The sequence below is a fragment of the Myotis davidii genome, unplaced genomic scaffold, assembly GCF_000327345.1.
Source record: "Myotis davidii unplaced genomic scaffold, ASM32734v1 scaffold64, whole genome shotgun sequence".
NCBI classification, from domain to species: domain Eukaryota; kingdom Metazoa; phylum Chordata; class Mammalia; order Chiroptera; family Vespertilionidae; genus Myotis; species Myotis davidii.
The window spans coordinates 3,730,728-3,754,029 of record NW_006296226.1 but is presented as its reverse complement, the minus strand read 5'-3'; the positions used below and the strand labels follow the sequence as shown (position 1 = coordinate 3,754,029).

Sequence of the window (23,302 nt, the reverse complement as noted above, 5' to 3'; positions counted from 1 at the left end):
TGTTTTTTCCTTTTCCTTTTTTGGTTTGTTTGATAATCTCTATTCCTAATATACAAGTCCAAAATGCCTGCTTAATTTGATAAACAAAGCAGGGCTTTGGGCATTCTTTTAGTGAGATACTAAAATGCAAAGTAAGATATTAAAAAGTAAAAGAAAACAACAATTTAAATGTTTTGTCAGGACAATTACTTATCCCAAACCAAGTGCAGTAGTAACACCCTTTTCTCCAATAGATACTAAGGTGGCTGTGGGGTCAATGAGTTGACCAGGAGGTCAAGACTTGGTGATAATGATAAGCCAAGCTCTCCAAGGAGGATACAAGAAAGAGGCATAAATATGAGGGAGGACTAATAATAGAAATGGTAAGATGCTCAAATTATGTTCATTTCCATGTTTTTTCAGCCTCTCATCAACACCTTGCTGTTATTAAGTAATTCTGTATTCATCTTTAGGAATAACATTCCACCGTAAATAGAAAAGTAGTAATGAATTTTGTTGTAATTCCACCACAATATTTTCTCTCCTCCAGTAAGTGCTCTCAATGTTCATTTGTACAAATTACTCTAACTTGTATTATTTTGTGGAACATTAGGAATGGATGACTCCAAATCAGAAACAAGTGCATGGAGCACTGCAGAATCATTAATTTTCTAAACATCAGGACAATATGCTAATTACATTATACCTTCTCATGAATGCAATTATTGGTCACTATTTTTAGTTTGTACTTGTAGAAATTTTAAAAGTACACTTGACTAAGAATGTTATGAACCCTCTGGTAATTACCTTTTGAAACAAGAAAGTGGCGAGACAAGTTAGAAATGAGAAACCAATTTCAAAGCTGCACTAAGAAAATGTCTATGTCATGTTTAAAACTGTAGTTAAAATCTGAAATTCTCAATATTTTTCTCTTCATTGGATGAAGAACTTTAGTAAATAAATCAATCTGTTAATTTCTGCTGGCATATTAAGAAACATTCTTATTTAATGAAATTTATACTTTATGTGGGTGTGCTCAAGTTTGCTTTGAGATGAAATTATTCTAATTGTTGTTTGAGCTTGGGGCCTCTAGTATATATATATAAAAGCCTAAGTAACCGTTAAAACCGAACGACCAGAACAACCTATTGACCCAACCGAGGGCTGCCGGGCTGCCAGAGGGATGTCTGGGGAGTGATCCTAAGCCAGCAGGTGGTCATCCCCTGAGGCGCCCCAGACTGCGAGAGGGCACAGGCCGGGCTGAGGGACCCCCCCGCCCCCCCGAGTATACAAATTTTTGTGCACTGGGCCTCTAGTATATATATATAAAAGCCTAAGTAACCGTTAAAACCGAACGACCAGAACAACCTATTGACCCAAGAGCACTGACCACCAGGGGGCAGATGCTCAATGCAGAAGTTGCCCCCTGGTGGTCAGTGTGCTCCCACAGCGGGAGTGCTGTTTAGCCAGAAGCCAGGCTCACCGATGGAGAGTGTACCTGTGGCATTGGGAACCTCTCCCACGTCTGTGGCAGTGCTACCGAGCAGCAGCAGCAGTGGCAGCAGGTACAGCAGGGCTGGGATGAGCTGCAGCGGAGCTGCGTCTGGCCCCCGCTGGGGCTCCTTCCCGGCCGCCTGCCACTATGTCACTGCTGCATCTCTCGGGGGGATGTCAAACTGCCGGTTTTGGCCCAAAACCGGAAGTACGACATTCCCCTGAGGGGTCCTGGTTTGTGAGAGGGCGCAGGCCAGGCTGAGGGACCCCACCTGTGCATGAATCTGTGCACTGGGCCTCTAGTATAATATATTCAGAAAGGTATCCTTTTAAAATGATTAAACTGAGGTTGGTAAGAAATACTCCTCTTGAATTGTTGTCTTCATGAAAATTAAATGTAAAACAATATTGTGTGATGAAAGGTGATGTTTTTTCATAGGCCCTTGTAGTTTCTAGCATTGAGGCAGAATCTAACATCTGGATTTCAGATCTTTAGAGCCACCTACTGGTCTAGACCTCTTGTCTGTGCCTGCTCTGGACATACAGCTCCATTACAGATGTTCCTGTTTTTAAGCACAAAGGAACATTTGAGCCAATAAAATTGCCAAATAGGAATGGCTTTAAGGGAAAGGGATAACCTCATTGAAGGGATTAAGAACTAGAAGTTGGCAGTTATAAAATAGTCACAGGAATATAGTCAATAATATTGTAATTACTGTGTATGTTGCCAAGTGGGTACTTTAAATATTAGGGGGACCACTTTGTAAAGTATATGATTATCTAGCCACTATGCTACACCTGAAACTAATACAAAAATCTTGAATGTAAACTAAAATTGAAAAAAAAGGGATAACCTTAAGAAGTCAGTTTTAAAGTGAAGAATCCTTCAAAAAAGCAGATCTTTCTTTATATTATGTGTAAATCCAGATATGCATTTATGGGTTTGCTTAAAATGAGGCATTTACACGGATTATAGTGATGCAAGCATACTGACAGCACTCAGCTTTCCTTGGTTCATCACCATTGGTTAGTTGTGAATGAGGAACTAGAGTACTGCAATATACTAAAGTTGGTTTAGTAATAGAGCAGTTGAGCAAGGGCAGCCTAGTTTAACACGTGGCCTCTTCTTAGCTTGAAGGGATTAATGCAACAAACTGGGAGATCTGATGCTAATGTGTAGTATGTAGGTTTAGATAGGTCAAATGTTACTTTATTCTTTTCAGTGAAAGTAATTGCTTATATGAGTACTTCCCTCCCCCCTCCCCCAGCTTTATTGAGGCATACTTAACAAATAAAATTGTATATATTTATAATATACAAGGTGATAATTTGATATATATATTCATTGGTTAGGTGTTGCTCTCTCACATGAGGCCCATCTTAAAGCAAGCATTTTGAATATGTGGGGCTGCCATCATCCTGAAATACAATAGTTGGTTAAGCTGAAATAAACATGTGATAACATATGGAAGGAGGATGCAATTTCTTTGTTATAACTCCCTAAGTTAGCAATAAGTTTATGTTGAAATCCTAGGTTATTTCCTTTGCACTCACTTGCTTTTCTCACGTTGCTTTAGAATTTTACTATAATTTATGTTAAGATGGGCTATCCTCGCCTACCAGTGGAAAAACAATGTGAACTGGCCCCTACGCTTCTTACTGCAATGGAAGGGAAGCCTCAGCCACAGCAGGATAGGTATGCTTTCCTCAATTACGTTACCTCAACTCACCATTATTGTTCTGTTGATACTATTATAAAACTTCTTAATGTGAGCATATTGAAAAATGTGCAGAGCAAACAACATTTTTCCCAATCTAAATACATTTTTTTGGTCAGTGATTTTGAAGCAACTAATTTTCTGTGACTGAAAAAATTAGTTATAAAATACTTTTCATCAAAACATACCTATCTTGGAGGATATAAAGTTTCGTGAGCAGTTTTCTTAAGGGACAGATCACTTGTTTGTATTAATATAGGAACTGGAGATGTGAAAACGTTTAGACAACATCCTTCATTTCTAGGCTTAGCCCAGAGTTCCGTATTGTAGTCGTGTAGTGGTGAGACTCATCATGAAATTGTGGAGGGAAGAGGGAGTTAAAATAATGTTTTCAGCTCATTTTTCATGTGTTTTAAGAATAGCAATAGGTGTTGTGAAAGAAGGAATTATTGAAGTTGTGTTACTTAAATTCACACTGGAAATTTTATTATATTTCAAATATTGACATGATGGATTTTTAATTTCTTTAGCTTTAGAATAACTTTATTTTAATTAACTGTGGAAAGGAAAAAAAATTACCAAAAGGACATGTTATAAGTTAAACTTTACCTAAGGTTTAATATAAAATCTCTTGTGCTGACAGATATTAGCACTGAGCCCATATTGTGTACATTTTTTTCAGAGACCACGTGCTTCTGGTGATGAGCCAGATGGGCTAAATGCCAGTTAACACTCAATATACTGAACTTTCAGTAAGAAGGAAATATAGGCCAGTCCCTAGATTAGGACTTTGTACACTAGTGGTATTGAAATGAGTGACCCTTGCTACAATTGCCACTTTTTGTTATGGGATATTTGTTTTGTCTATTATTTCATGTATAAAAACCATGTTTTTTAAGTAGTTGCATTAAATGTGATTGTTTTTTCAGCTTAATGCATCTTTTAATACCAACCCTTTTTCACATGAAATACCCTGTTGAATCATCAAAATCAGCTTCTCCGTTTAATCTTGCTGAGAAACCAAAGACTGTGCAGCTGCTTTTGGACTTCATGCTAGATGTCCTTCTGATGCCTTATGGGTAAGTTAAAGAAATGAAAACAAAACACAGCAACCTTGCTCATGACTGCTTTTACCTGTGTGGAGGTAACTATTCGCCTTCACTTGAAAATGGATAAATGTCAGTGTTTTGCTGTAGCCCTGACCTCTCTGAATTCCAGCCCCACTGCTTATTGACCTTAGAGGTGTGTAATTGCTGTTGTGATTTCAGATTCAGCCTGTTCAAGCTGAAATCAGTCTTTCCCCATAAAATAGTTCCTCTTCTTTACTGCCTGTGATGACTGTGATACGCTGTGATGGTTCTCTTAGCCATGTAGGCATACAATTATGAATTGCCTCCAGCTTTTCTCTTCCTGGTTGCTACAATGTCAGTACCTCCTGCCTCTCCTTGATGTACGCTGGGACCATTCCCCCTAGCAGCCATCTAGTATTGGCTCTTTCCAACTCCTGTCATCACTTTCTCACCAGCTACTCTTCAAAACTTTCTACACTGCCATAGTTTCCTGATGTTTAAAACACACCCTAAATTCCTTGGGCTGTGTTTTCCAGTCATACATGCACTCATGTATTCATACACTCTTTTCTCTTTTTAATTCTCACCTGAGGACATGTTTTTATTTATTTGAGAGAGAGAGAGAGAGAGAGAGAGAGAGAGAGAGCAAGAAACATCGATGTGAGAGAGAAACATTGATTGCCTCCCTTACACGCCTGACCAGGGATTGAACTCCCATCCTTTTGGTGTACGGGGTGACACTGTAATCAACTAAGCCACCCAGCCAAGGCTTCATGCACTCTTATGTGTCCAGGTCTTTCTGTGATTTAAGAGAATACGGTTCTTTGGTTAGAATGCTTCCCCATGAACAAAGGAAGAAAAGAAGAAGGAAATGCTGAAAAAACAACAGCCAAAAATCTACTTTGAAAAAGCATCTCAAAGTAGCTGAGATGTCAACTATGTTTATCAGTAATCAACCATCTATACGCATTGCCATTTTGTGTTCTTATTGCACAGTTGACATGTCCATTTTCTCTAATAGATTGGGAGCTCCTCAAAGTCAAGAGCTGGTCCCTGGCCTGGTCTGGTCCCTGGCTTAGTGCCCTAATTATGATCTGCTTCAGCTTATTTTCTAGGTTGTCCTGCTGCCAGATAATTTTCTCAAATACTGGTTTCATTATGTTTCTTTCCTGATTAAAACTACAATATACACTCTAAGCTTGACATGTGGGTCTAGATATAAGAGTGCATGCTGTATGGCTTCTTTCCTCTCCAGTTTGCTCTTCTCCTACCCCTTTGGTTTAGTGGCTTTATTTTCTGGACCTTCAGACACTTCTACTAACCTCTACCTGTCACTTCCATTACCTCTGTCATATCATTTCCTTTGTCATCTGACAACATGTCAGATTGTGACATGTGTTGTCTTATTGTCTCAACTTGCTACAGACGGCAGAGACTCAATCTTACCCCTCCTGGTATTCCTCTCTCTTGTATTTAGGATGATGTTTTATACAACGTTAGCTGTTCAGTAATTATTGATTGATTTACTTGCTGCTACCACTCTTGCTATAATTTAGAAATAAATGAAAATTTCCTTTTATATTTGTTATATCAGGAGGCAGTCAGATTTGGCAGGTGATGATGGCTTTGGTAAATAAACTGTGAAATCTAAATTTAACTTAGTTACATAATGTACCAAGCCAGTGATTCCTCACATTTTTCTTACCATCGAGAGTTTGCCTAGTTTGTATAAAAATAGTGATTCCTTAACAGTTTTTTTTTTGTAATTTAAAAAGATGAATTTAGGAATTGAATGAATATGGCATGTAAGTAATATAGTATAATTTACTATGCCATCAAGCTCTGAATGTTTTCTTTAGTTTTTATTGTAATAGGTATTTTATTTAGTATTCGGTCTGATGATTTGTCAGCTTATACTTTTGGAGTCTGATGGAACTTGAATTAATTTTCACATAGAAATTTTGTAGATGAAGTATACCAATTCAATTGGATCAAAATGAATTTACCAGAAATCTCATTTTTAATCTATAGAAGCTAAAAATGAAATAGGATGATAAATTAAATGAATAATAGCCATGAAGGGCTTTGAATATACAGTGGAAAAGCTGATTCTCTTTTCCTCTTTGAGCTTTTTGATCTTTTTTTATTTTGGGAACATTATGTGCTTGTGAGCTAAGTGGTTTTAGTGGGTTTTGTAATGCAGGGACATAAGGAGTTCAAGGAGAATTGAAGGTGAATTGCAACTTAACAGCAATAGAAATGACTGTTAAAATATTCTCTGCTTTGAGTATAGAGCAATATTACTCCCTCTCCCCCCAAAGTCAACAAACATTTCTCTGTATTTGTCAACTAAAAACTCAAAATGCAGTGGGTCCACAGTGGCTCTTAGAACAATAGTTTATAGATTGAGAATGAACAAAATATATTTATTGTTGGTAACTACTATAGTTTATTTGTAACTAAGTTGAACAGATGTACTCTTCTGTCAATTTGCTGAAGATATAGTACCTTTTTTAGATACCTTTAACATTTTTCTTAATGATGAAATTTTACTTTTAAGTGTTTATTCTTCTAGCAGAATTCTGTGAGAGGAAGGTATATAAGTGAGTGTATTATATTGCATTGTTTGTATGTGTTTTAATAGAGAGGGGTAAAATTTCTATTTCCTTTCCAGATATGTGTTAAATGAATCCCAGAGCCGCCAAAATTCATCTTCAGCACAGGGTTCTTCTTCGAATAGTGGGGGAAGTTCTGGCATACCACAGCCTCCCCCAGGAATGAGCTTTTATGCAGCTAAACGAGTTATTGGTGATAACCCATGGACACCTGAACAGTTGGAACAGGTATCACATACTGTTTATTCATTAAGCAGCTTACCCCTGAACATGCGCCCCTGTGAAGTCCATGAAGGCATGTGCCACACAGTGTGTTCAGGCTCTCTATTGAAACGTGTTGGAAGGAGTAGTTGATGTGATTTGTTCTCTTCATCATGTCAGTTACTTGTTAAAGCCCCAGGGAAAGGGAGGAGTGGGATTTCTTAAGCGTTTCTAATATTGCTTACATATTTCAAGTATGAAATACAGCCCACTTATGAATTGAGTATATTTAACTTCTTTTACGGTAGTTTTAAATTATGGGTTCAATAATTATTTAGCTGCTTTGCTGCAGTTAAAATATAAATTATCCTACATTATTTAGCGTTTTTAGGGCTGTACATTTTGTGTAAAGTGAGGAACCTGTACTCAGAAGTAACAATATGGGAGAAAGCATGACTCGCTTTTATATTTCTTCCTGGGAATTTAAAAAAATGGAATTAAGAATTTTATTCTGGATTTAAACAGGACACAGATGTTCTCTGAGCAGCTTTTTAAAAAGATGGTGCTCTACAGAGAAGGTGCCTCACTGTGTCTGTGTCATCAGGCACCTCAGGGAAGAACAGATGAGATCAGTATGTAATTATTTTGGAATTCAAGCAATCTGGGTTCGTCTTCCAAGCCTTTCTTTATCTCCATGGCAGTCTGAGTGATTTGATCCTTTTCTTTTTGGGGGATGTGAGTGACCGCTGGTCAAAACAGTGTTCCAATGAGAGGAGAAAAGGCAAGTGGGACATTCTTGCCACTCAGATTTATAGAATGATTTGTTCAGTGAGAGCTATGTTAAATTAGACTTACTTCCTCATGTTTTATGGATTTTTTTTGTTCTCCTTAAGCCATGATGTAAGTAAGAAATAAAGGTAAATACTAACAGAAGCTACTCTTTATTGAGTGTGAACTATGTGACAGGCACTATACTGATGAGTACTTGGAATTCATTATCTCATTTAATCCTCACAGCAACCCAATGAGGTACAAAGTTTATTACTTCCATTGGTGAAAGGTTTTGAGATTCACCACAGTCTCACTTCTAGGACTAGGCTTTGAATCTAGGTCTGTGTGAGGGCTACCGCTGTAAGTGGTGGAGAACAATTGTTAATGTTAAGTTGCAGTCTGATGTTAGTTATTCTTTGCTCATTTCTAAGGTTTCCTATATGCCTTTTGTCAACTTCATAATCTAGGGTTGAAAGGAACAGTTTAGATACAAGGATGAAAGCTGTTTTCCTCTAATTTTTAAATCTCTTTTGTTTTACATATTTTCTTCCAGATAAACAGCTTTTATTTTGATAAAAATAATGATAATCTAAAGATTCAGTTAGTCTAGAACATAATAAGAGAAATTAAAAATTACCTGGAATCCTGCCACCTACTTTGTCATGCTCTGTGTATATGTGTGTGTACAACAAACACAGTTTTACACTATACATTGTTACATACCATATAATACATTATTTGTAGTTCACATTTTTTATTTAACACTATATCAAGTTTTTTAAAAATGCCATCCCTTTTATTCTCTGTATACAATTTAATTATATGTAAGCCACATGGTCTTCTATTGATGGGCGTTAGTATTGTTTCTAGTTTCCTTTAAACATTTTTTGTGTGCTTGACTCTCATACCTGTCCTTTTTATGGCTTAAGAAAACGTTTGACTCTTCTGTTGTAGCTCTTATTATAAGTAAGTAATATTGAACAGGAGGAGGGAAGGCAGGCATTTTTATGATGTTTATATACCTTTTTAAATTGCATCCTTTGTCATTTAATACTTTTAAATTGTATCAATCCTATTTAATATGCATAAGAACTATTATGTAACTGATTTCTTCAGGTAAAGATAAAGTTTTACTTACCAGGTATATTTATTTTTAGTGAGACTCATAGCTATTTTACATTACATGAAGTTCTAAGCAGAATCTCTTTAGTCTGGGTTTCATTTTAGCCAGTTATTTACATTGAATACTGTTTCAATAGAAATTCACTTGCATTGACTAGAGTACATTTCAAATCAGATTGTTTTCAGGATGTCAGTATATTGAGGACAAGAATTAATATTTTTAACAATACAGTGGAACTCAAGGAATGTGAGTTTAGTTCCTTTTGAAATGTCATATCCATGAAGAACTGTATTTCTAATAAACCACCATACTTACCTGGAGGCTCAGAATTTGGACTTCAGTTCAAGGTTTTGTCATTTTAGAGAGGCTGTGTCCTAGTAGGAAGGCTGTGTATCATAATTGTCTTGGAATCTGAGAGACTTGGGTTTGAATCCTGCCTTCATCACTCGCTAACTGTGTGTCTTAATCTCTTAAGCCTTGCCTCACTTTCCTCATCTGAAAAATGGGTATAATAATGCCTCATAGATTGTGAGGATTAAATGAAATCATGACTATATATGGTTTAGTACAGTCCCTGGCTAAATAGGAGCTGTTACTGTTGTTACTATTAATCCTTGGTTTATGGCCATACTGATAATGTTAAACAGTATTTTTGGTTGGTGTTCTTTGTTTCTCTGATCACTGTTTCTCCTTCCCTCCATTTATCCACAGTGCAAATTGGGTATAGTGAAATTCATAGAAGCTGAGCAGGTGCCTGAACTCGAGGCTGTTCTCCACCTGGTGATTGCTTCTAGTGACACTCGCCACAGTGTGGCAACGGCAGCAGACCTAGAATTGAAAAGCAAGCAAAGGTAAACTACATCTCTTTTGCAACCCAGGCATATGCCCTTGATCAGAATCGAACCCGGGATCCTTCATTCTGCAGGCTGATGCTCTGTCCACTGAGCAAAACAAGCCAGGGCTAAACTACATCTCTTTTAAACTCTCAGAATTGGGAAGAGGCTAGATTTCTAAATTGCTCAGCATGTATATGTTCTTTTAGGATTTTATGTAATGAAACATTCAGTTTATGAGATTATGAAATACAACTAATTTGTAATAAGGACAGCTTGCTTATGAGCAGAATACTGTACCAGATGAAGAAAAGCTGTTTGGAGAAGCAGTTTAAAACCGGAAGGGGTTAGGAATATTATGATAAGAAGGGAGATCTTTGGCTAGGTAATGAATTTAAAGAACTGGTGTGTATCTATATGGAATATTATATATCTGCCAGGTAATTATCTATAACTAGAGGCCCGGTGCACAAACTTTGTGCACGGGGTGGGGGTGTCCCTCAGCCCGGCCTTCACCCTCTCGCAATCCTGGATGTCCTTCCGGACACAGCTGCGGCGGTTGTGAGGGCAAGGGCAGGCAGCTGTGGTGGCCAGCAGCGGCAGCAGTGGTGGGGTAATGGGGGCAGTGCCTTCTCCTGATTGGCCGGGTCACCTCCTGCAGAGGGGGGCCAGACTGCGGCTTAGGCCCACTCCCAGGAGCGGACCTAAACTGTCAGTAGGACATTCCCTGAGGGCTCCCGGACTGTGAGAGGGGGCAGGCCAGGCTGACGGACACCCCCCCTTCCTCCCGCCCAGTGCACGAATTTTCATGCACCAGGCCTCTATAAAAATAATAAAGCAGCATGGAAATTGCCTCCAAGTACTAGCAAATTAATAAAGCAGAATACAAAATGTTATATGCACTGATTTAAAAAATGACATGTGCAAAGAAAAAAATTGAAGATGGTTGAAAAAAAATCAAATTATGAAATAGTTCTTTTCTAAATTTATTTTAATGCTTAGTATAATAACATGCTAAAAGACAGTTAAATGTGGATAAGGAAATAAAGCTTTATAAAGGTTCCATGCATTGTAGTTTTCTCTTTCCTAAGAAACCAGACAAGTAGGTGTAACAGGATAAGGAAATTAACACATTGTTTGCGGGTAGTTTTTATCACACGCTAACAGGTGGCGCGGGCCATTTTTGCTAATTTTTTGCGCAAATGGCAACGTTCAGTAAAATTACGATAACTTTAGTTTACGTATTTATACGTTACCTGCAGTCTACTGCTAGTCTATAAAAAATGTATTAATACGTGTCCCGCGCTCTACTACACTATTAAAACGTATAAATACGTAAAACGTATAAATACATTTCCTGCATACAATGTGTTAACTTCATTGTGTCTATAGTTTGTTGAAATATAAGCTAACTATGTCTGTGTGGTGGTGGTGGTTGGGAATGGCTTACTACTAAGGGGCATGTGAAGTAGGATACAGGAGGAGTGCCTCTTGGCTGATTCTCTGAATTTGGAAGGCTCACTTAACCTTGCCAGGCCTTGGACTCTGTGAAATAAGAAAGTTAGACTAGAATGTTCTTCACATTCTCCCTAAGTCTAAAATTCCTTCATGCTGCTTATAACTATCTCTTCCTGATATCTCTTTCAAGAAATTTATTTGGTTTCGAAGTATCAAAATACTTTCCTTTAAAACTTTCCATTGTGTTTGAACTGGCTCCATTCTTTACACCATATGGTAGATTGGATTGTTGGAAATACAGATGTATTAAATATTAGTTTTGGTTTTGTCTATTAAGTGTATGCATTTTTCCATAAAATAATATAACATTGTTAAGAGGTAACAAGTAAGTTGAGAACATTATGTAATATTATTTCATTTTGTTTAACAAATATTCCAAAGTATCTCTTCAAGTGATGCATCTATTGACCTATTTTTAAAATCTCCCTATGTGCCATACCCACCCACCTATTCTACATGCATAGTAAAGAAGTCTAGAAAAGGATACATAGCAGAGTTAGTGGTTACTGAAAAGGAGTAGAGGGGGGCTATGGGGCAGATTGTAAGGAATTTTATTTTCTATGTTTCTGAATTTTTACAACAAACATTTACTCAGGAAACTAAAGCTAGAAAGATGCCAAGAGGAAAAGTAAAAGAAACAGTGAAAATGATCCCTAATAGTTAACCATTGTTAAGTTTTTACTTTTTTTTTTAGTATTTTGTTAAAAATCTCTAAACCTACAGTATTATAAAAGGGAAACAGCAGTGGAGCTTGAGGATTAGTTAGTAGTCATCAGCTGAGGAAAGATGTAGATAAACAATAACTAAGTTATAATTACAGAATGAGTTTGAAGAAGTGGAATTGTGGCTATCCAAAGGAGAGGCAGACTGACAAACTATGACAGAAGAGATGGATTAGAAAAACATTCAAAGCAGCAGGATAATTTGTGTTTGCACAAATAGAGCATATCTTGAAAGCAGAACCAATAACCAAAGGTGGAAGATAGTGTAGTTAAATCTTGCTAATCAAGTGGGATGCAAGATTGCATTATTAATTAGGTTTATAAAATGAGTGGGAGCTGCTGCAGAGGGTGGGTGCCAATCACTAATCACATGATACTCTAATTCACCTTATTGTGGGGCCCAAGTAGGAATTTGTCTTAGTGCCTAAAGGATTAGATGCTAAACCTGCAAGTGTGTGCTGGTAAATAAAGAAGAGGATGCTGGAAATTACAGTGGCACAATATTTGAGAAATGTAATGGGCTGCAAGCTTCCTAGGATTGTGTCTTTGAATGGGTAAAAATTTTTGGTCACCTCATGATTACTTTTGAATTTCCTTGTGAGGAATTTCCAAGTGGTTAAACAGAAATCCATGCCCTGGGGCTCTCTGAACAAGGATAGTATAGCTCTGCTGTGTTGGAACTGCTCCATGGCATGGTCCCTGAGAGTGAACACAGTTCAGTGTTTTGTGCTGCAGTACCAGATCGGACCATTGGAACTGATCTGCTGATCAAAGTGGAAAAAGTGAATTTTTTTCTTCTGTTTAAAAACTTTGATGAAATTAATCCCCTTCCTTTTCTTCTTTTATAATATCAGTTGCCCATTTCATCTGAGTGTTTTTAACTTTTTGTTTTTGGTAATAAATATTGGGGCTATCATTTTTTGAAATCATTGAAGTAGGAGAAAAATAATAATTTAACAAGTTGTGTTAAAACTTTCTGTAGCTTGATTGACTGGAATAATCCTGCCATCATTAATAAGATGTACAAAGTATACCTTGGCGATATACCACTGAAGACAAAAGAGGTGGGTTGTTTTTATGTTTCCTCACATCCTCATAAAAAGTACTTTGTTACATGAGCTCTATGTAGTTGAACATTTTTTCCTATTTTTATTTAAGCTGAACCTGTGCTGTAGGAAATAATAGTTTTAAGCCATGCTAGTCTAGGTAGAGTAAAATCTCCTGGAGACTTAGTTTACCTGATCTGGTGTTTTCAATTCAAGTGCTTAAATAATGTCTGGATTAGGAGTCAATAAACTTTTCTTTGTCAGTATTTTAGGCTTTGCTGGCCATGTGGTTGTGAGGCTGCCACTACTCAACTCTGACATAGGTGAAAGCAGTCGTAGGCCACACACAACTTAAGGAGCATGACTGTGTGCCAATAAAACTTTAGGGACACTGAAATTGGATTTCATGTAATTTTTCATATTATGAAATATTATTTTGATTTTTAAAAAATCACTTGAAAATGTAAAAACTACTCTGAACTCACAGGCCTTATTAAGACAGATGGTGGGCCAGGTTTGGCCCATGGGCTGTACTTTGTTGAACCCTGGTCTAGAGCAATAGGTAGGTTCTTTTGAACCCTTGAAGTAAAATGTTTGCTTAATAACATAAGTTATGTCTGAAAGTGTTCCAAGCCCAGACCCACACAGGGATTATTTGTTTGCTTATTTTTAAACTATAAAGAGTTGTTTTAAAAATTAGCTCTAGTTAGATTCAGTTGAGTATGATGTTGCAAAAAGAACAATTAATTGGGAATTGGGATGGGCCCCCCTACCCCCAGTGGCTGCCATAATAAATGTACTGTAGAGGAGAGATTTGACTAATTACAGAACTTCTCTGGGCCTCATGTACTTTGTGTAAAAATGAAGGGGTTGGATTAGATTAGTGATTCTCAGAGTGTGGTCCTTGTACCCTTATTGGGTTACAGAGAGATTTTTAGGGGTCCACGAAGGCAAGCATTTACTGCTTTTTAAAAATTTTATTGTGTTGATATTTGAACTGATGCTGCAAAAGCAACGGTAGGTGCAATTGCTGGCGTCCTAGCATGAATCAAAGCTATGTCACTAAATAATATTAGCAGACATTCTATTCTTCAATGTCAGTATGCATGCAAAAAAAGAAAAAAGAAAAAGAGAACAAATCTCAGCTATACTTAAGAATATCTTGATGAAGCAGTAAATATTATTTTTATCTGAAGAGTAGATGAGAAAACTGTGGGTGTTGAAACACATGCTTGTCAGATATTTCTCTAAAATGAAAAAAAAAGAGACTTCAAGAAAAACAACATGATTTATTGGCACTGATAAAAATTGAGCTTTTAAGCAAAAACTGAATTTTGGAAAATGTGTATTCATTAGAATGAGCTTGACAGTTTGTCAGAACTTCCTGACTTTTCTGATGAGATTGGTGGTGGTGTTTTCCTATCTGGATGTCTTATAATGCAACATACGCTTACAGTAAGTGAGCCAGTATTTTCCAGATGACCTCTGATGTTACAGAAGCATACAAGGGTGCTTAGATAGACCACAGAGGCTTAGTATAACCGTATGCAAAAGTTCAAAAATTTCAAGTCCAAATGGCAGCTCACCTTTAACAAGTGATTACTTATCAGGTTTTGGTGTAGTATCAGAGTATCCACAATTACCTGAAAAGTCTAAAATTATCCCCACTTTTCCATCCACATTTGTGTGAAGCTGTTTTTTAAAATATTATTTAAAACAACATATCACAACAGATTTAATGCAGAAGGTCAAAGAATCCAGCCCTCATCTGTTAAGGTAGACAGTGAAGAAATTTATAAAAAATGTTAAATAATGCCACTCTCAGTATAGTCTTTTGTTTTGGAAAATACATTTTTCTTAAAAATGTTATTTATGAAAATATATACTAGTAATATATTTATTAATATTTTTAAGTGAATAAGTATTTAAAATATCTCAATTTTAACTTTAATTTATTAAATATTGATAGGCATTCCAGTATAAACAAAGGCTCTTTGATGACTTCAGTAATTTTTTGAGTGTAAAAGGCATTTTGAAACAAGATTGAGATCACTGATTTAGATGCTCTCTCATGATTTTTTTTCAGTACAATAATTTTGAAATGGTGATTTATAATCCAACATATTTTTGACAGGGAGCAGTTCTGAAGCCAGAGCTGAAAAGGGACCCTGTCAGCACGAGAGTCAAGTTAAAGATTGTCCCCCATCTTCTTCGTTCCAGACAAGCTGCAGAAACGTTCCCAGCTAACATTCAGGTAATTTGTTCTTTCCAGAGAAAACAGCCTGTTTACAACTTTTATGTGTCTTTACTTAGAGAAAGAAGTGCATTAATGGATCTTCAGGAGGTAGGTTGATGTAGACTTCTTAGCGTCTCTCCTTCGGAAGGCTTATTTGTTTAAGTGGCTACTACTTCCTTCTAGATGATAAAACTTTTGTTCCCAGTATCCCTAATATTTGACTGATTTCAAGTATCTGTTGTATGTGTCCAGAGAAACATAAAATTACCGGAGCTGCTTCCATTTCACTTTCCAAGTACTGTTTCCCAGACAGTGTCTTGATAATTTTGGTTTCAGAAAATTTGGTTGTGGTAACACTACATTGTATAATAAGCAGCAAGAATTTTGTGCCAAAATATTCATAGCCATCCTGTAGGTATACACTTTATTTGTAGTTTTTTTTATGTCTTTAAAATAGGTCCTAAATTTTTGTACATTCAAAGACAAACTCATTTTCCATCACCTGTAAACAGTCTTCCTTTTTTCAGTATTCCCATTTCTAATGATGGATTACTATTCTCCTACCTAGTTGACCCTACCCCTTTCTTCTCCATCTGTCAATCACAGAATCCTTTAAAGGTAGCTTCCTCTTACCAGACACCAATAGTTTTAACTAGACATGTTACCTCATCTTGATTTTGAACATATGAAAGAAACTTGCACAATTCTTTGCATATGTGTGCAGCATGAAATTTTTTTTTAAATATATTTTAATTGATTTTTTACATTGAGAAAGGGAGAGGGATAGAGAGTTACAAACATCAATGAGAGAGAAACATTGATCAGCTGCCTCCTGCACATCCCCCACTGGGGATATGCTGGCAACCAAAGTACATGCCCTTTACCGGAATCAAACCTGGGACCCTTTAGTCCCCAGGCCGATGCTCTATCCACTGAGCCAAACCAGTCAGGGCATGAATTTTATTTTTCCCCACAAAACCTTAGTGTTCTAATTAATCCGTGTGGAGTGGCAGGGTGGTGGCCCACGGCAGCGTGAACTCTGTGTGACTTCTTAGTGGTAGACCCCAAAGTTTTTCAGACTTGTCAGATCAGCCATCATGTTTGTTACTCCACAGACTATTGATTGGAATTACCGATTAGCTTCCTAAGTCTATCAGCTAAAACGTGTGCATATATTAAAAAAATCTGCATTCATTTTGGAAGAGCAAGGTGTAGTGCAAAAGATGTGCTGTTGGATCCTAATAGTTGAGAATAGTCAATTACTATTCTTATTAATTGTTGTTCTTGACCACTAGTTTCTTTCTCATAGGTGGTGTATGATGGACTCTTTGGTACAAATACAAATTCAAAATTAAGAACGTTATCTCTGCAATTTGTGCATCACATTTGTATAACGTAAGTTTTTCAAACTATTTGACTATAAAGTTTTTAAACTGTTGGAGTGATCAAATGATTAAAGTATATCTTATCTAGAAAGAAATCATGTTTGCTAATCTTTTAAAAATTTCAGATTTTAATAGATTATTTTAATTTATTTCAGTTATTTCTAATTATTTTAAGTATCTGAAAAGATATGTAATTATGAGAGTCTTATCTTGCTTTGTGTGTGTGTGCTATTTTTTTTTTAAAGTTGCCCAGAAATCAAGATTAAGCCATTAGGCCCAATGCTTTTGAATGGCCTCACCAAGCTAATCAATGAGTATAAAGAAGTAAGTAACTTATCTCAAATTTTGTTAACATTTTATATTTTAAAATATTTTCTATTATAAACTTTCCTGGTCTTCTACATTTTGGTTAGTTAGTTATAGGTTGATATTATTCCATCGTTTCTTAACATTTTTACTTGAAGTGGTGCAAATTGCAGAAATTACTGGAATCTTTTTATTTTTCTTTTGGAAATAAGTGTTAAAAACTGATATGAATCAGTTTTTATGAAAAAAGTCATCACTTTTTTAAATAACATTTTAAAAAACAAAGACATTTTATTCTGTTTTTAGGCACTGTAAAAATGGATTGAAAAGAATTAAATTTTATTACTTATCTTATTTAAAAAAAATATATTTATTGACTTTTTACAGAGAGGAAGGGAGAGGGATAGAGAGTTAGAAACATCAATGAGAGAGAAACATTGATCAGCTGCCTCCTGCACACTCCCTACTGGGGATGTGCCTGCAACCAAGGTACATGCCCTTGACCTGAATCAAACCCGGGACCCTTGAGTCCACAGGCCGACGCTCTATCCACTGAGCCAAACCAGTTAGGGCTAAATTTTATTTTATGATTAATTTCTATATGGTTGTTTTGGATTTGCTTATATATTGAGAAACAGTGTTATTTCTTAGGGTCTGAGATATTACTGATTCAGAATTCTGTTAAAACATGCATTCAGTAAATTTTTGATTCCTTAAGCTAAGTCAGATGAGGACTCTTTGGATTGTAGCATTTCGAATCCCATTATTATTAGTCCATGCAATATCACTCTTATCATCTCCAGTATTTCAGGGGAATTTACTTAAAAAATAAAGTCTCAAGAACTCCAGTTAGTATTATCTTCCTAAGTCTTAGTTAAACATGAATGCATGTTTGCAATAGTATAGTGATTGAGATTTTGCCACTTGGAGTCAGAATTGAGTTCAAATCCTACTTTTGTTTTTTGGTGAGTTACTTGCTTTTTTGGACCTTTGATTTTTATTAAGAAAATGAAAATAATACCATTTAGTTGCGTTATTGTGAACATTAAATGAAATATGCACATAAATTATTCGGCACAATGAAGGCACCTTAGTAGATGTTATTATTAGCTAAAAGCTGTTAGTTGTGCAGTTATAACGCAGTTGAGCTTTGGGGGCAGTGTTGGGCCTGACTGTCCTGTCTGCTATTGAAAGTGCTTGTGTGGTTTTTAAGGCCTAGGAACCAGATTATTTTTATGGCATACATAGTCAGATGCTTTGGATGGTTGGTAGATATAAAAATGCTTTGGGGCTTTTTAGGAGAATTTGTATATTTAAAAATAGATTAGAGAGGCCAGATAGACCACAGGGCCCTAATCTCCTTACTTGCAGGTGACACCTGCATGTCTTCCCAATGATGAATCCATAAAGTTGAACCCATGAGAGTGGTCATGCTGGTGTAGGAGAGTGAATCTTATGTTAAATGTACAAACTTCAGCTCATACAAATGTTATTTTTTCTTAGTAATCAGACAGACAATTGGTTTCCATTAAACCATGTAAAATATTTTTGAGGAGGCAACCTCACTAACTTACTTGATGACTATGATCCCTTTAATTTTTTATAGTGGAAGACATGAAAAGTGCAGATTTTAAAGGAATCGCTCACTGCAATTTTGGGTGAAAAAGGGAGGATCTTAGCTTGTTTGATCAGTGGTGAATTTTCTAATAAGTTAATAAACTTTTTCTAACGTGTTAAAGATGAATTTTGGTATTTGCAGGTTACATAGTGTTGAAAAGAGCCTAAACTTAGCACTAGCTAAGAAACCTTTTTATATATGACCACTGCATTTTCTTTTGGGAGTGAGTTGGGGATAAAGGTTTTATTTGTTTTTCCCTTTAACTAGTGTGATGAATTCTGGGTTTAGACTTGTTCTGTTTGTTTTGTTTGGATGCTAATATCATGCAGTTAGGCAGAGTGAGACCAGGTTTACCAAGGAATAAAGTAATGCATGTAATTGCAGCAAAAGGTTTTGCCGTTTACTGTGTTATTGTTTTTTTTTGTCTGTTTTTGTTCTTTTTTTCTTCTTAATTTCAAGGACCCTAAGCTACTGTCAATGGCATATTCAGCTGTTGGAAAACTCTCCAGGTGAGTAAACTCTTTTTCAGTGAGAGATATCCTGTTGTATACTAAGAAAAGTTATGTGGCATTTAATAATGGATGGAGAGTAAGTTTGTGTGATTCTGAAAGGAAATGCATTTATTGGCCATAGGTTGTTTAGAATGTCTTCCTTGTAGCAGGAAAATTATATGAGAAATTTTAATTTGCACTTAAAGATATGTTACCATGTTAAATAGTAGTCTTGAAATGAATTTTGAACTGGATTGTGTCATGATGGGTTACATTTTCTGTATGCTAGAAACCTTCGACCTCAGGTGTTCTTGTTGCTATGTACTATTAGTCTTTATAATCCCCATAAACAAGGTTTGCTAGTGATTTTCTTTTCTGATAGTGTTATATTAGGATTCCGAGTGGCCTGGTTTCCAAAGATGGATTTTTTTCTTCTGCTTAGTATGCTTTCCTCCTTCTAGTTCCTCCTGGTTTCCTTTCCTTTACTATATTTCAAAGGCACCTCAGTGGCACTAGGTGCTACTTTTAGTCCTGATGCATGTTCTGCTTTGGCCTGTGTAGACTAGGTCTTGCTTTTCTTTCTATGCAGGGAAGAGAACTTCAGGGCTCAGAAAACCACCTAGATCAGCTGATACAGCACAGGCTTGTCAGCACACCTTGTCCATTGTCTCTTGGCATGAAGTAACAAAGCCCCTTATCACATTAGCCTTTAGTTTAAATAGCAATTTAGTCTTAATTATCTATTTTCTTTATATTAAAATCAGAAATATTAACTGAATGCATGGAATATAATGAAGAAAATATCTGGATAATGTGTCTATTCATCAAGGGTTACTTGGATTAGACAGCTGAAGTATTAAATTTTTATTTATAAAAATATTTGGCTCTGTGGGTAGGTAAACTAATAATGCTGACATGATGTCCAGAGATGAAATTGCAAGCTCAGGAAAATTTGTATTTAATTTTATTTTCTTCCATGTCATGGAAATTTATGGTAGTAAAGGTAGTCTTGTATTCTCTTACAGTCGAATGCCCCATTTGTTCACTAAGGATATAGCTCTCGTGCAGCAGCTCTTTGAGGCCTTGTGCAAGGTAGGGAAACGCCTGTCCAGTAATGCTTCCTGTTTAGATGCTCACCTGGAAACCCAATAAGGAGGGAAACACTTTTCATTATCGTTTAGGAAGAGCCCGAGACTCGACTTGCTATTCAAGAAGCATTATCTATGATGGTTGGAGCTTACAGTACTTTGGAAGGAGCACAGAGAACTCTCATGGAGGCACTTGTGGCTTCATACTTGATAAAGGTAGGTCCAACTATGTGAACTCTAATGGTTGGTAGTATATGCATCTTACTTTAAAAAAAAAATATGTTTATTGATTTCAAAGAGTAAGGGAGAGGGAGAGATAGAGACATCGATGATGAGAGAGACAAAATTGATTGACTGGGGATTGAGCCAGCGTCCTAGGCATGTGCCCTGACCAGGATTCGAACCATGACCTCCCATTTCATAGGTCGATGTTCAACCACTGAGCCACACCAGCTGAGCTAGATTCTTTTTCTGGTTGAACTTTGTATTCATAGATTATTAGTCTATTTAAGTTAACTTAATATGTAATTGAAACTTTGCTTTGGAGCCAGTTTTAACTTTAGAACTAATCTGAAAAAGCATGAGATATTTTGCTTCAAATTTGTAGGGTTTCCAAGTAAACTCTACATTCCCTGCAAAATATCTAAATTTGACTCATGTGACTTTGAGTTTGAGAGTTGGGGAAACAGGTTGTGGCCAGAAACTCACGGTGACCTTGGTCCCAAGGTTGGGCTGAGGACGTGCATCTATAGAGAGAAAGTCTCTGGCTGTGGTCTTTGTAGGTTTCCTGCTTTATTTGGAAGGTCCTCTTAGATCATAGAAGTACTTTTTAAGTAATATCACTGTCTAAAGACTTCTAAGCAACATGGTCAAAGATTTTGCACAATTGCTTTGTCTTGATTTTATTTATTTAGACATTTATTGAAATAGCAAATTAACTTTTGATTATATATAATTAATATGACTTATCCTGACTAGAATGAGTTGTTGGTAATTATTTTTAATCTGTGGGTGTTTTTACGTGTGTTTGTATGTCATATAGCCTGAAGTTCAAGTTCGACAGGTGGCTGTGAAATTTGCCAGCACAGTGTTTCCCTCAGATCATATACCCTCCAGATATTTGCTCTTACTAGCTGCAGGAGATCCGTAAGTTTTTAAAGGTGTTAATTTTGAATTTGGGTTCATTTTAAATTTATTGAAGCATTACTAAAATTATGTTTAAAATGTTGGCCTATGGAATTTAGAAGCAATTTATTAAAGAGTTAAAAGTATGTCCCTTGGTATGATATAAATCTGTAGTCATACAGTCTCTCTCTTTTTTTATGTGGGTAAAATTCAAAGATGCAAGCCACATGATTCTTCAAATCTCAAGAAATTGCCCTAAAGAAGTAATTTCTTATAATGTATCTTATGACCCTGCTTAGATAGCCAAGAATATATTTAAGGCATTTTCTCAAAACCTCAGCTGCCAAATATAATTGCTGTTCTTTGCCTTCAAATTATTATTCTGCAATTGGTAAGATTGATTTTTTATTCTTATTTGTCTGAAAGACGGGAAGAAGTTCATGGAGAAGCACAACGAGTATTAAGGTGTCTTCCTGGTAAAAACAGAAAAGAAAGTGCTTCTAAGCAGATGCCTCCTTTCCCAGAAATGGTATATTATATCCAAGAAAAGGTAAGGCATTGGACTTCAGATAATTAGTTTGAGTTATATAATAATGGATGATGAAATTAAACATACATATTTTAGTGACACCTTTAAAATGTTATCATCACTAAGTGTTGAATAGTAGTAACAGTTCTAACAATGTCAATATTTACAATAAGAGGAAGGTACAAAATGAAGAGAAAAAAATTTATTTTCAAATGTAATTGATCTCTTTTGACCAAATCTACATTGGTTGCAATTTCTTTTATCTTCTTCAACACTTCGGCTGTATTTGAAATTTGTTCCCTTAGTATGACATGCTTCAAAATACATCTCCTTTTTATTTTTAATGACATTACTTGAGGCATCATAAGTTTAAGAATGATGAAGGGAGCAGTTCAAATTTTTTCCACTGTGATCATAAGAGAACATCACATCTGCTTTTGCAAGTCACCTGTTTTGGCCGTGTTCTCTGTTAATAGATCAGAGAGTATTGGCAGTCCTGACCCCCAGCCCTTATCCTATTCCACTGTTTATATCAGTGTTTCTTTGAGTATGATGAGGAGGGGTGGGGGAGGGGTGTACTCCAGCATACTCTGCCTCTACTGGTGGTCCTAGCTTTGTGCTCAGATAGTCATCTGAAGGGAGTTGGAGGGGCAGTACTAAGCATCCATGATTCTTTTCTCCATCGCACAGTCCTATTTGTGGTCAGAAGATGCTCTTGTGTGCATATTTTCTTCCTGCTTCAATTGTTAATAAAGAGTTGGCATGCAGTGGCCTGGGGTGGCTGTGTCAGTAGATGCCTCGAGTAGGTTTATTCTTTTTATTATTTATTTATTTTAAAAAATATGTTTTATGGATTTTTTTACAGAGAGGAAGGGAGAGGGATAGAGAGTTAGAAACATCAATGAGAGAGAAACATTGATCAGCTGCCTCCTGCACACTCCCTACTGGGGATGTGCATAAAAGGGTCCGGTCTCTTTTTTTTTTAGTTTTATTCATTTCAAACGGGCAGGATCCGGCCCGCGGGCCGTAGTTTGCCCATGGCTGCGCTATATCCACTGAGCCAAACCGGTTAGGGCAGGTTTATTCTTTTTAAAACAAACCAATAAAAACATGAAGAAAATGCAACACACCTGTTATTTAGAGTGAGGGACATGAATAGTCAACATGATTAATGGAAAAATGTTTTGACTAGAAAGAACCAGTTTCAAACAGTAATGCAGCTTGAAGTACAGTTATTTTCAAACTGAGGAAGGACATGTGCTCCATTTTTCAATAATTTTTCAGTGTTTGTTTTGGGCTTATTTTGTTAGGCTTCCCATCGAATGAAAACTCCAGCCAAGTACATGACTGGGACCACTGTCCTTCCATTTAATCCAGCAGCCTTTGGAGAGGTAGGATTGGCATATATTTCTATTTTGTGTTCTCTGAATATTC

The 23,302-nt window shown here is 36.4% G+C and overlaps 1 protein-coding gene across 1 annotated transcript in view; it reads left to right on the top strand.

Annotated features, from left to right (window-relative positions):
- The window catches only part of KIAA0368 (KIAA0368 ortholog), an 87,374-nt gene that overhangs the window by 19,474 nt on the left and 44,598 nt on the right, over positions 1-23,302 (top strand). The window contains exons 4-17 of the mRNA XM_006771227.2: positions 3,051-3,169; positions 4,121-4,270; positions 6,936-7,104; positions 9,683-9,822; positions 13,027-13,108; positions 15,225-15,344; positions 16,636-16,721; positions 16,957-17,035; positions 19,095-19,144; positions 20,152-20,218; positions 20,308-20,430; positions 21,257-21,360; positions 21,766-21,889; positions 23,179-23,259. Of these exons, the coding sequence (XP_006771290.1) occupies positions 3,051-3,169; positions 4,121-4,270; positions 6,936-7,104; positions 9,683-9,822; positions 13,027-13,108; positions 15,225-15,344; positions 16,636-16,721; positions 16,957-17,035; positions 19,095-19,144; positions 20,152-20,218; positions 20,308-20,430; positions 21,257-21,360; positions 21,766-21,889; positions 23,179-23,259 (1,494 nt within the window). The remainder of the gene's footprint in view (positions 1-3,050; positions 3,170-4,120; positions 4,271-6,935; positions 7,105-9,682; positions 9,823-13,026; positions 13,109-15,224; positions 15,345-16,635; positions 16,722-16,956; positions 17,036-19,094; positions 19,145-20,151; positions 20,219-20,307; positions 20,431-21,256; positions 21,361-21,765; positions 21,890-23,178; positions 23,260-23,302) is intronic.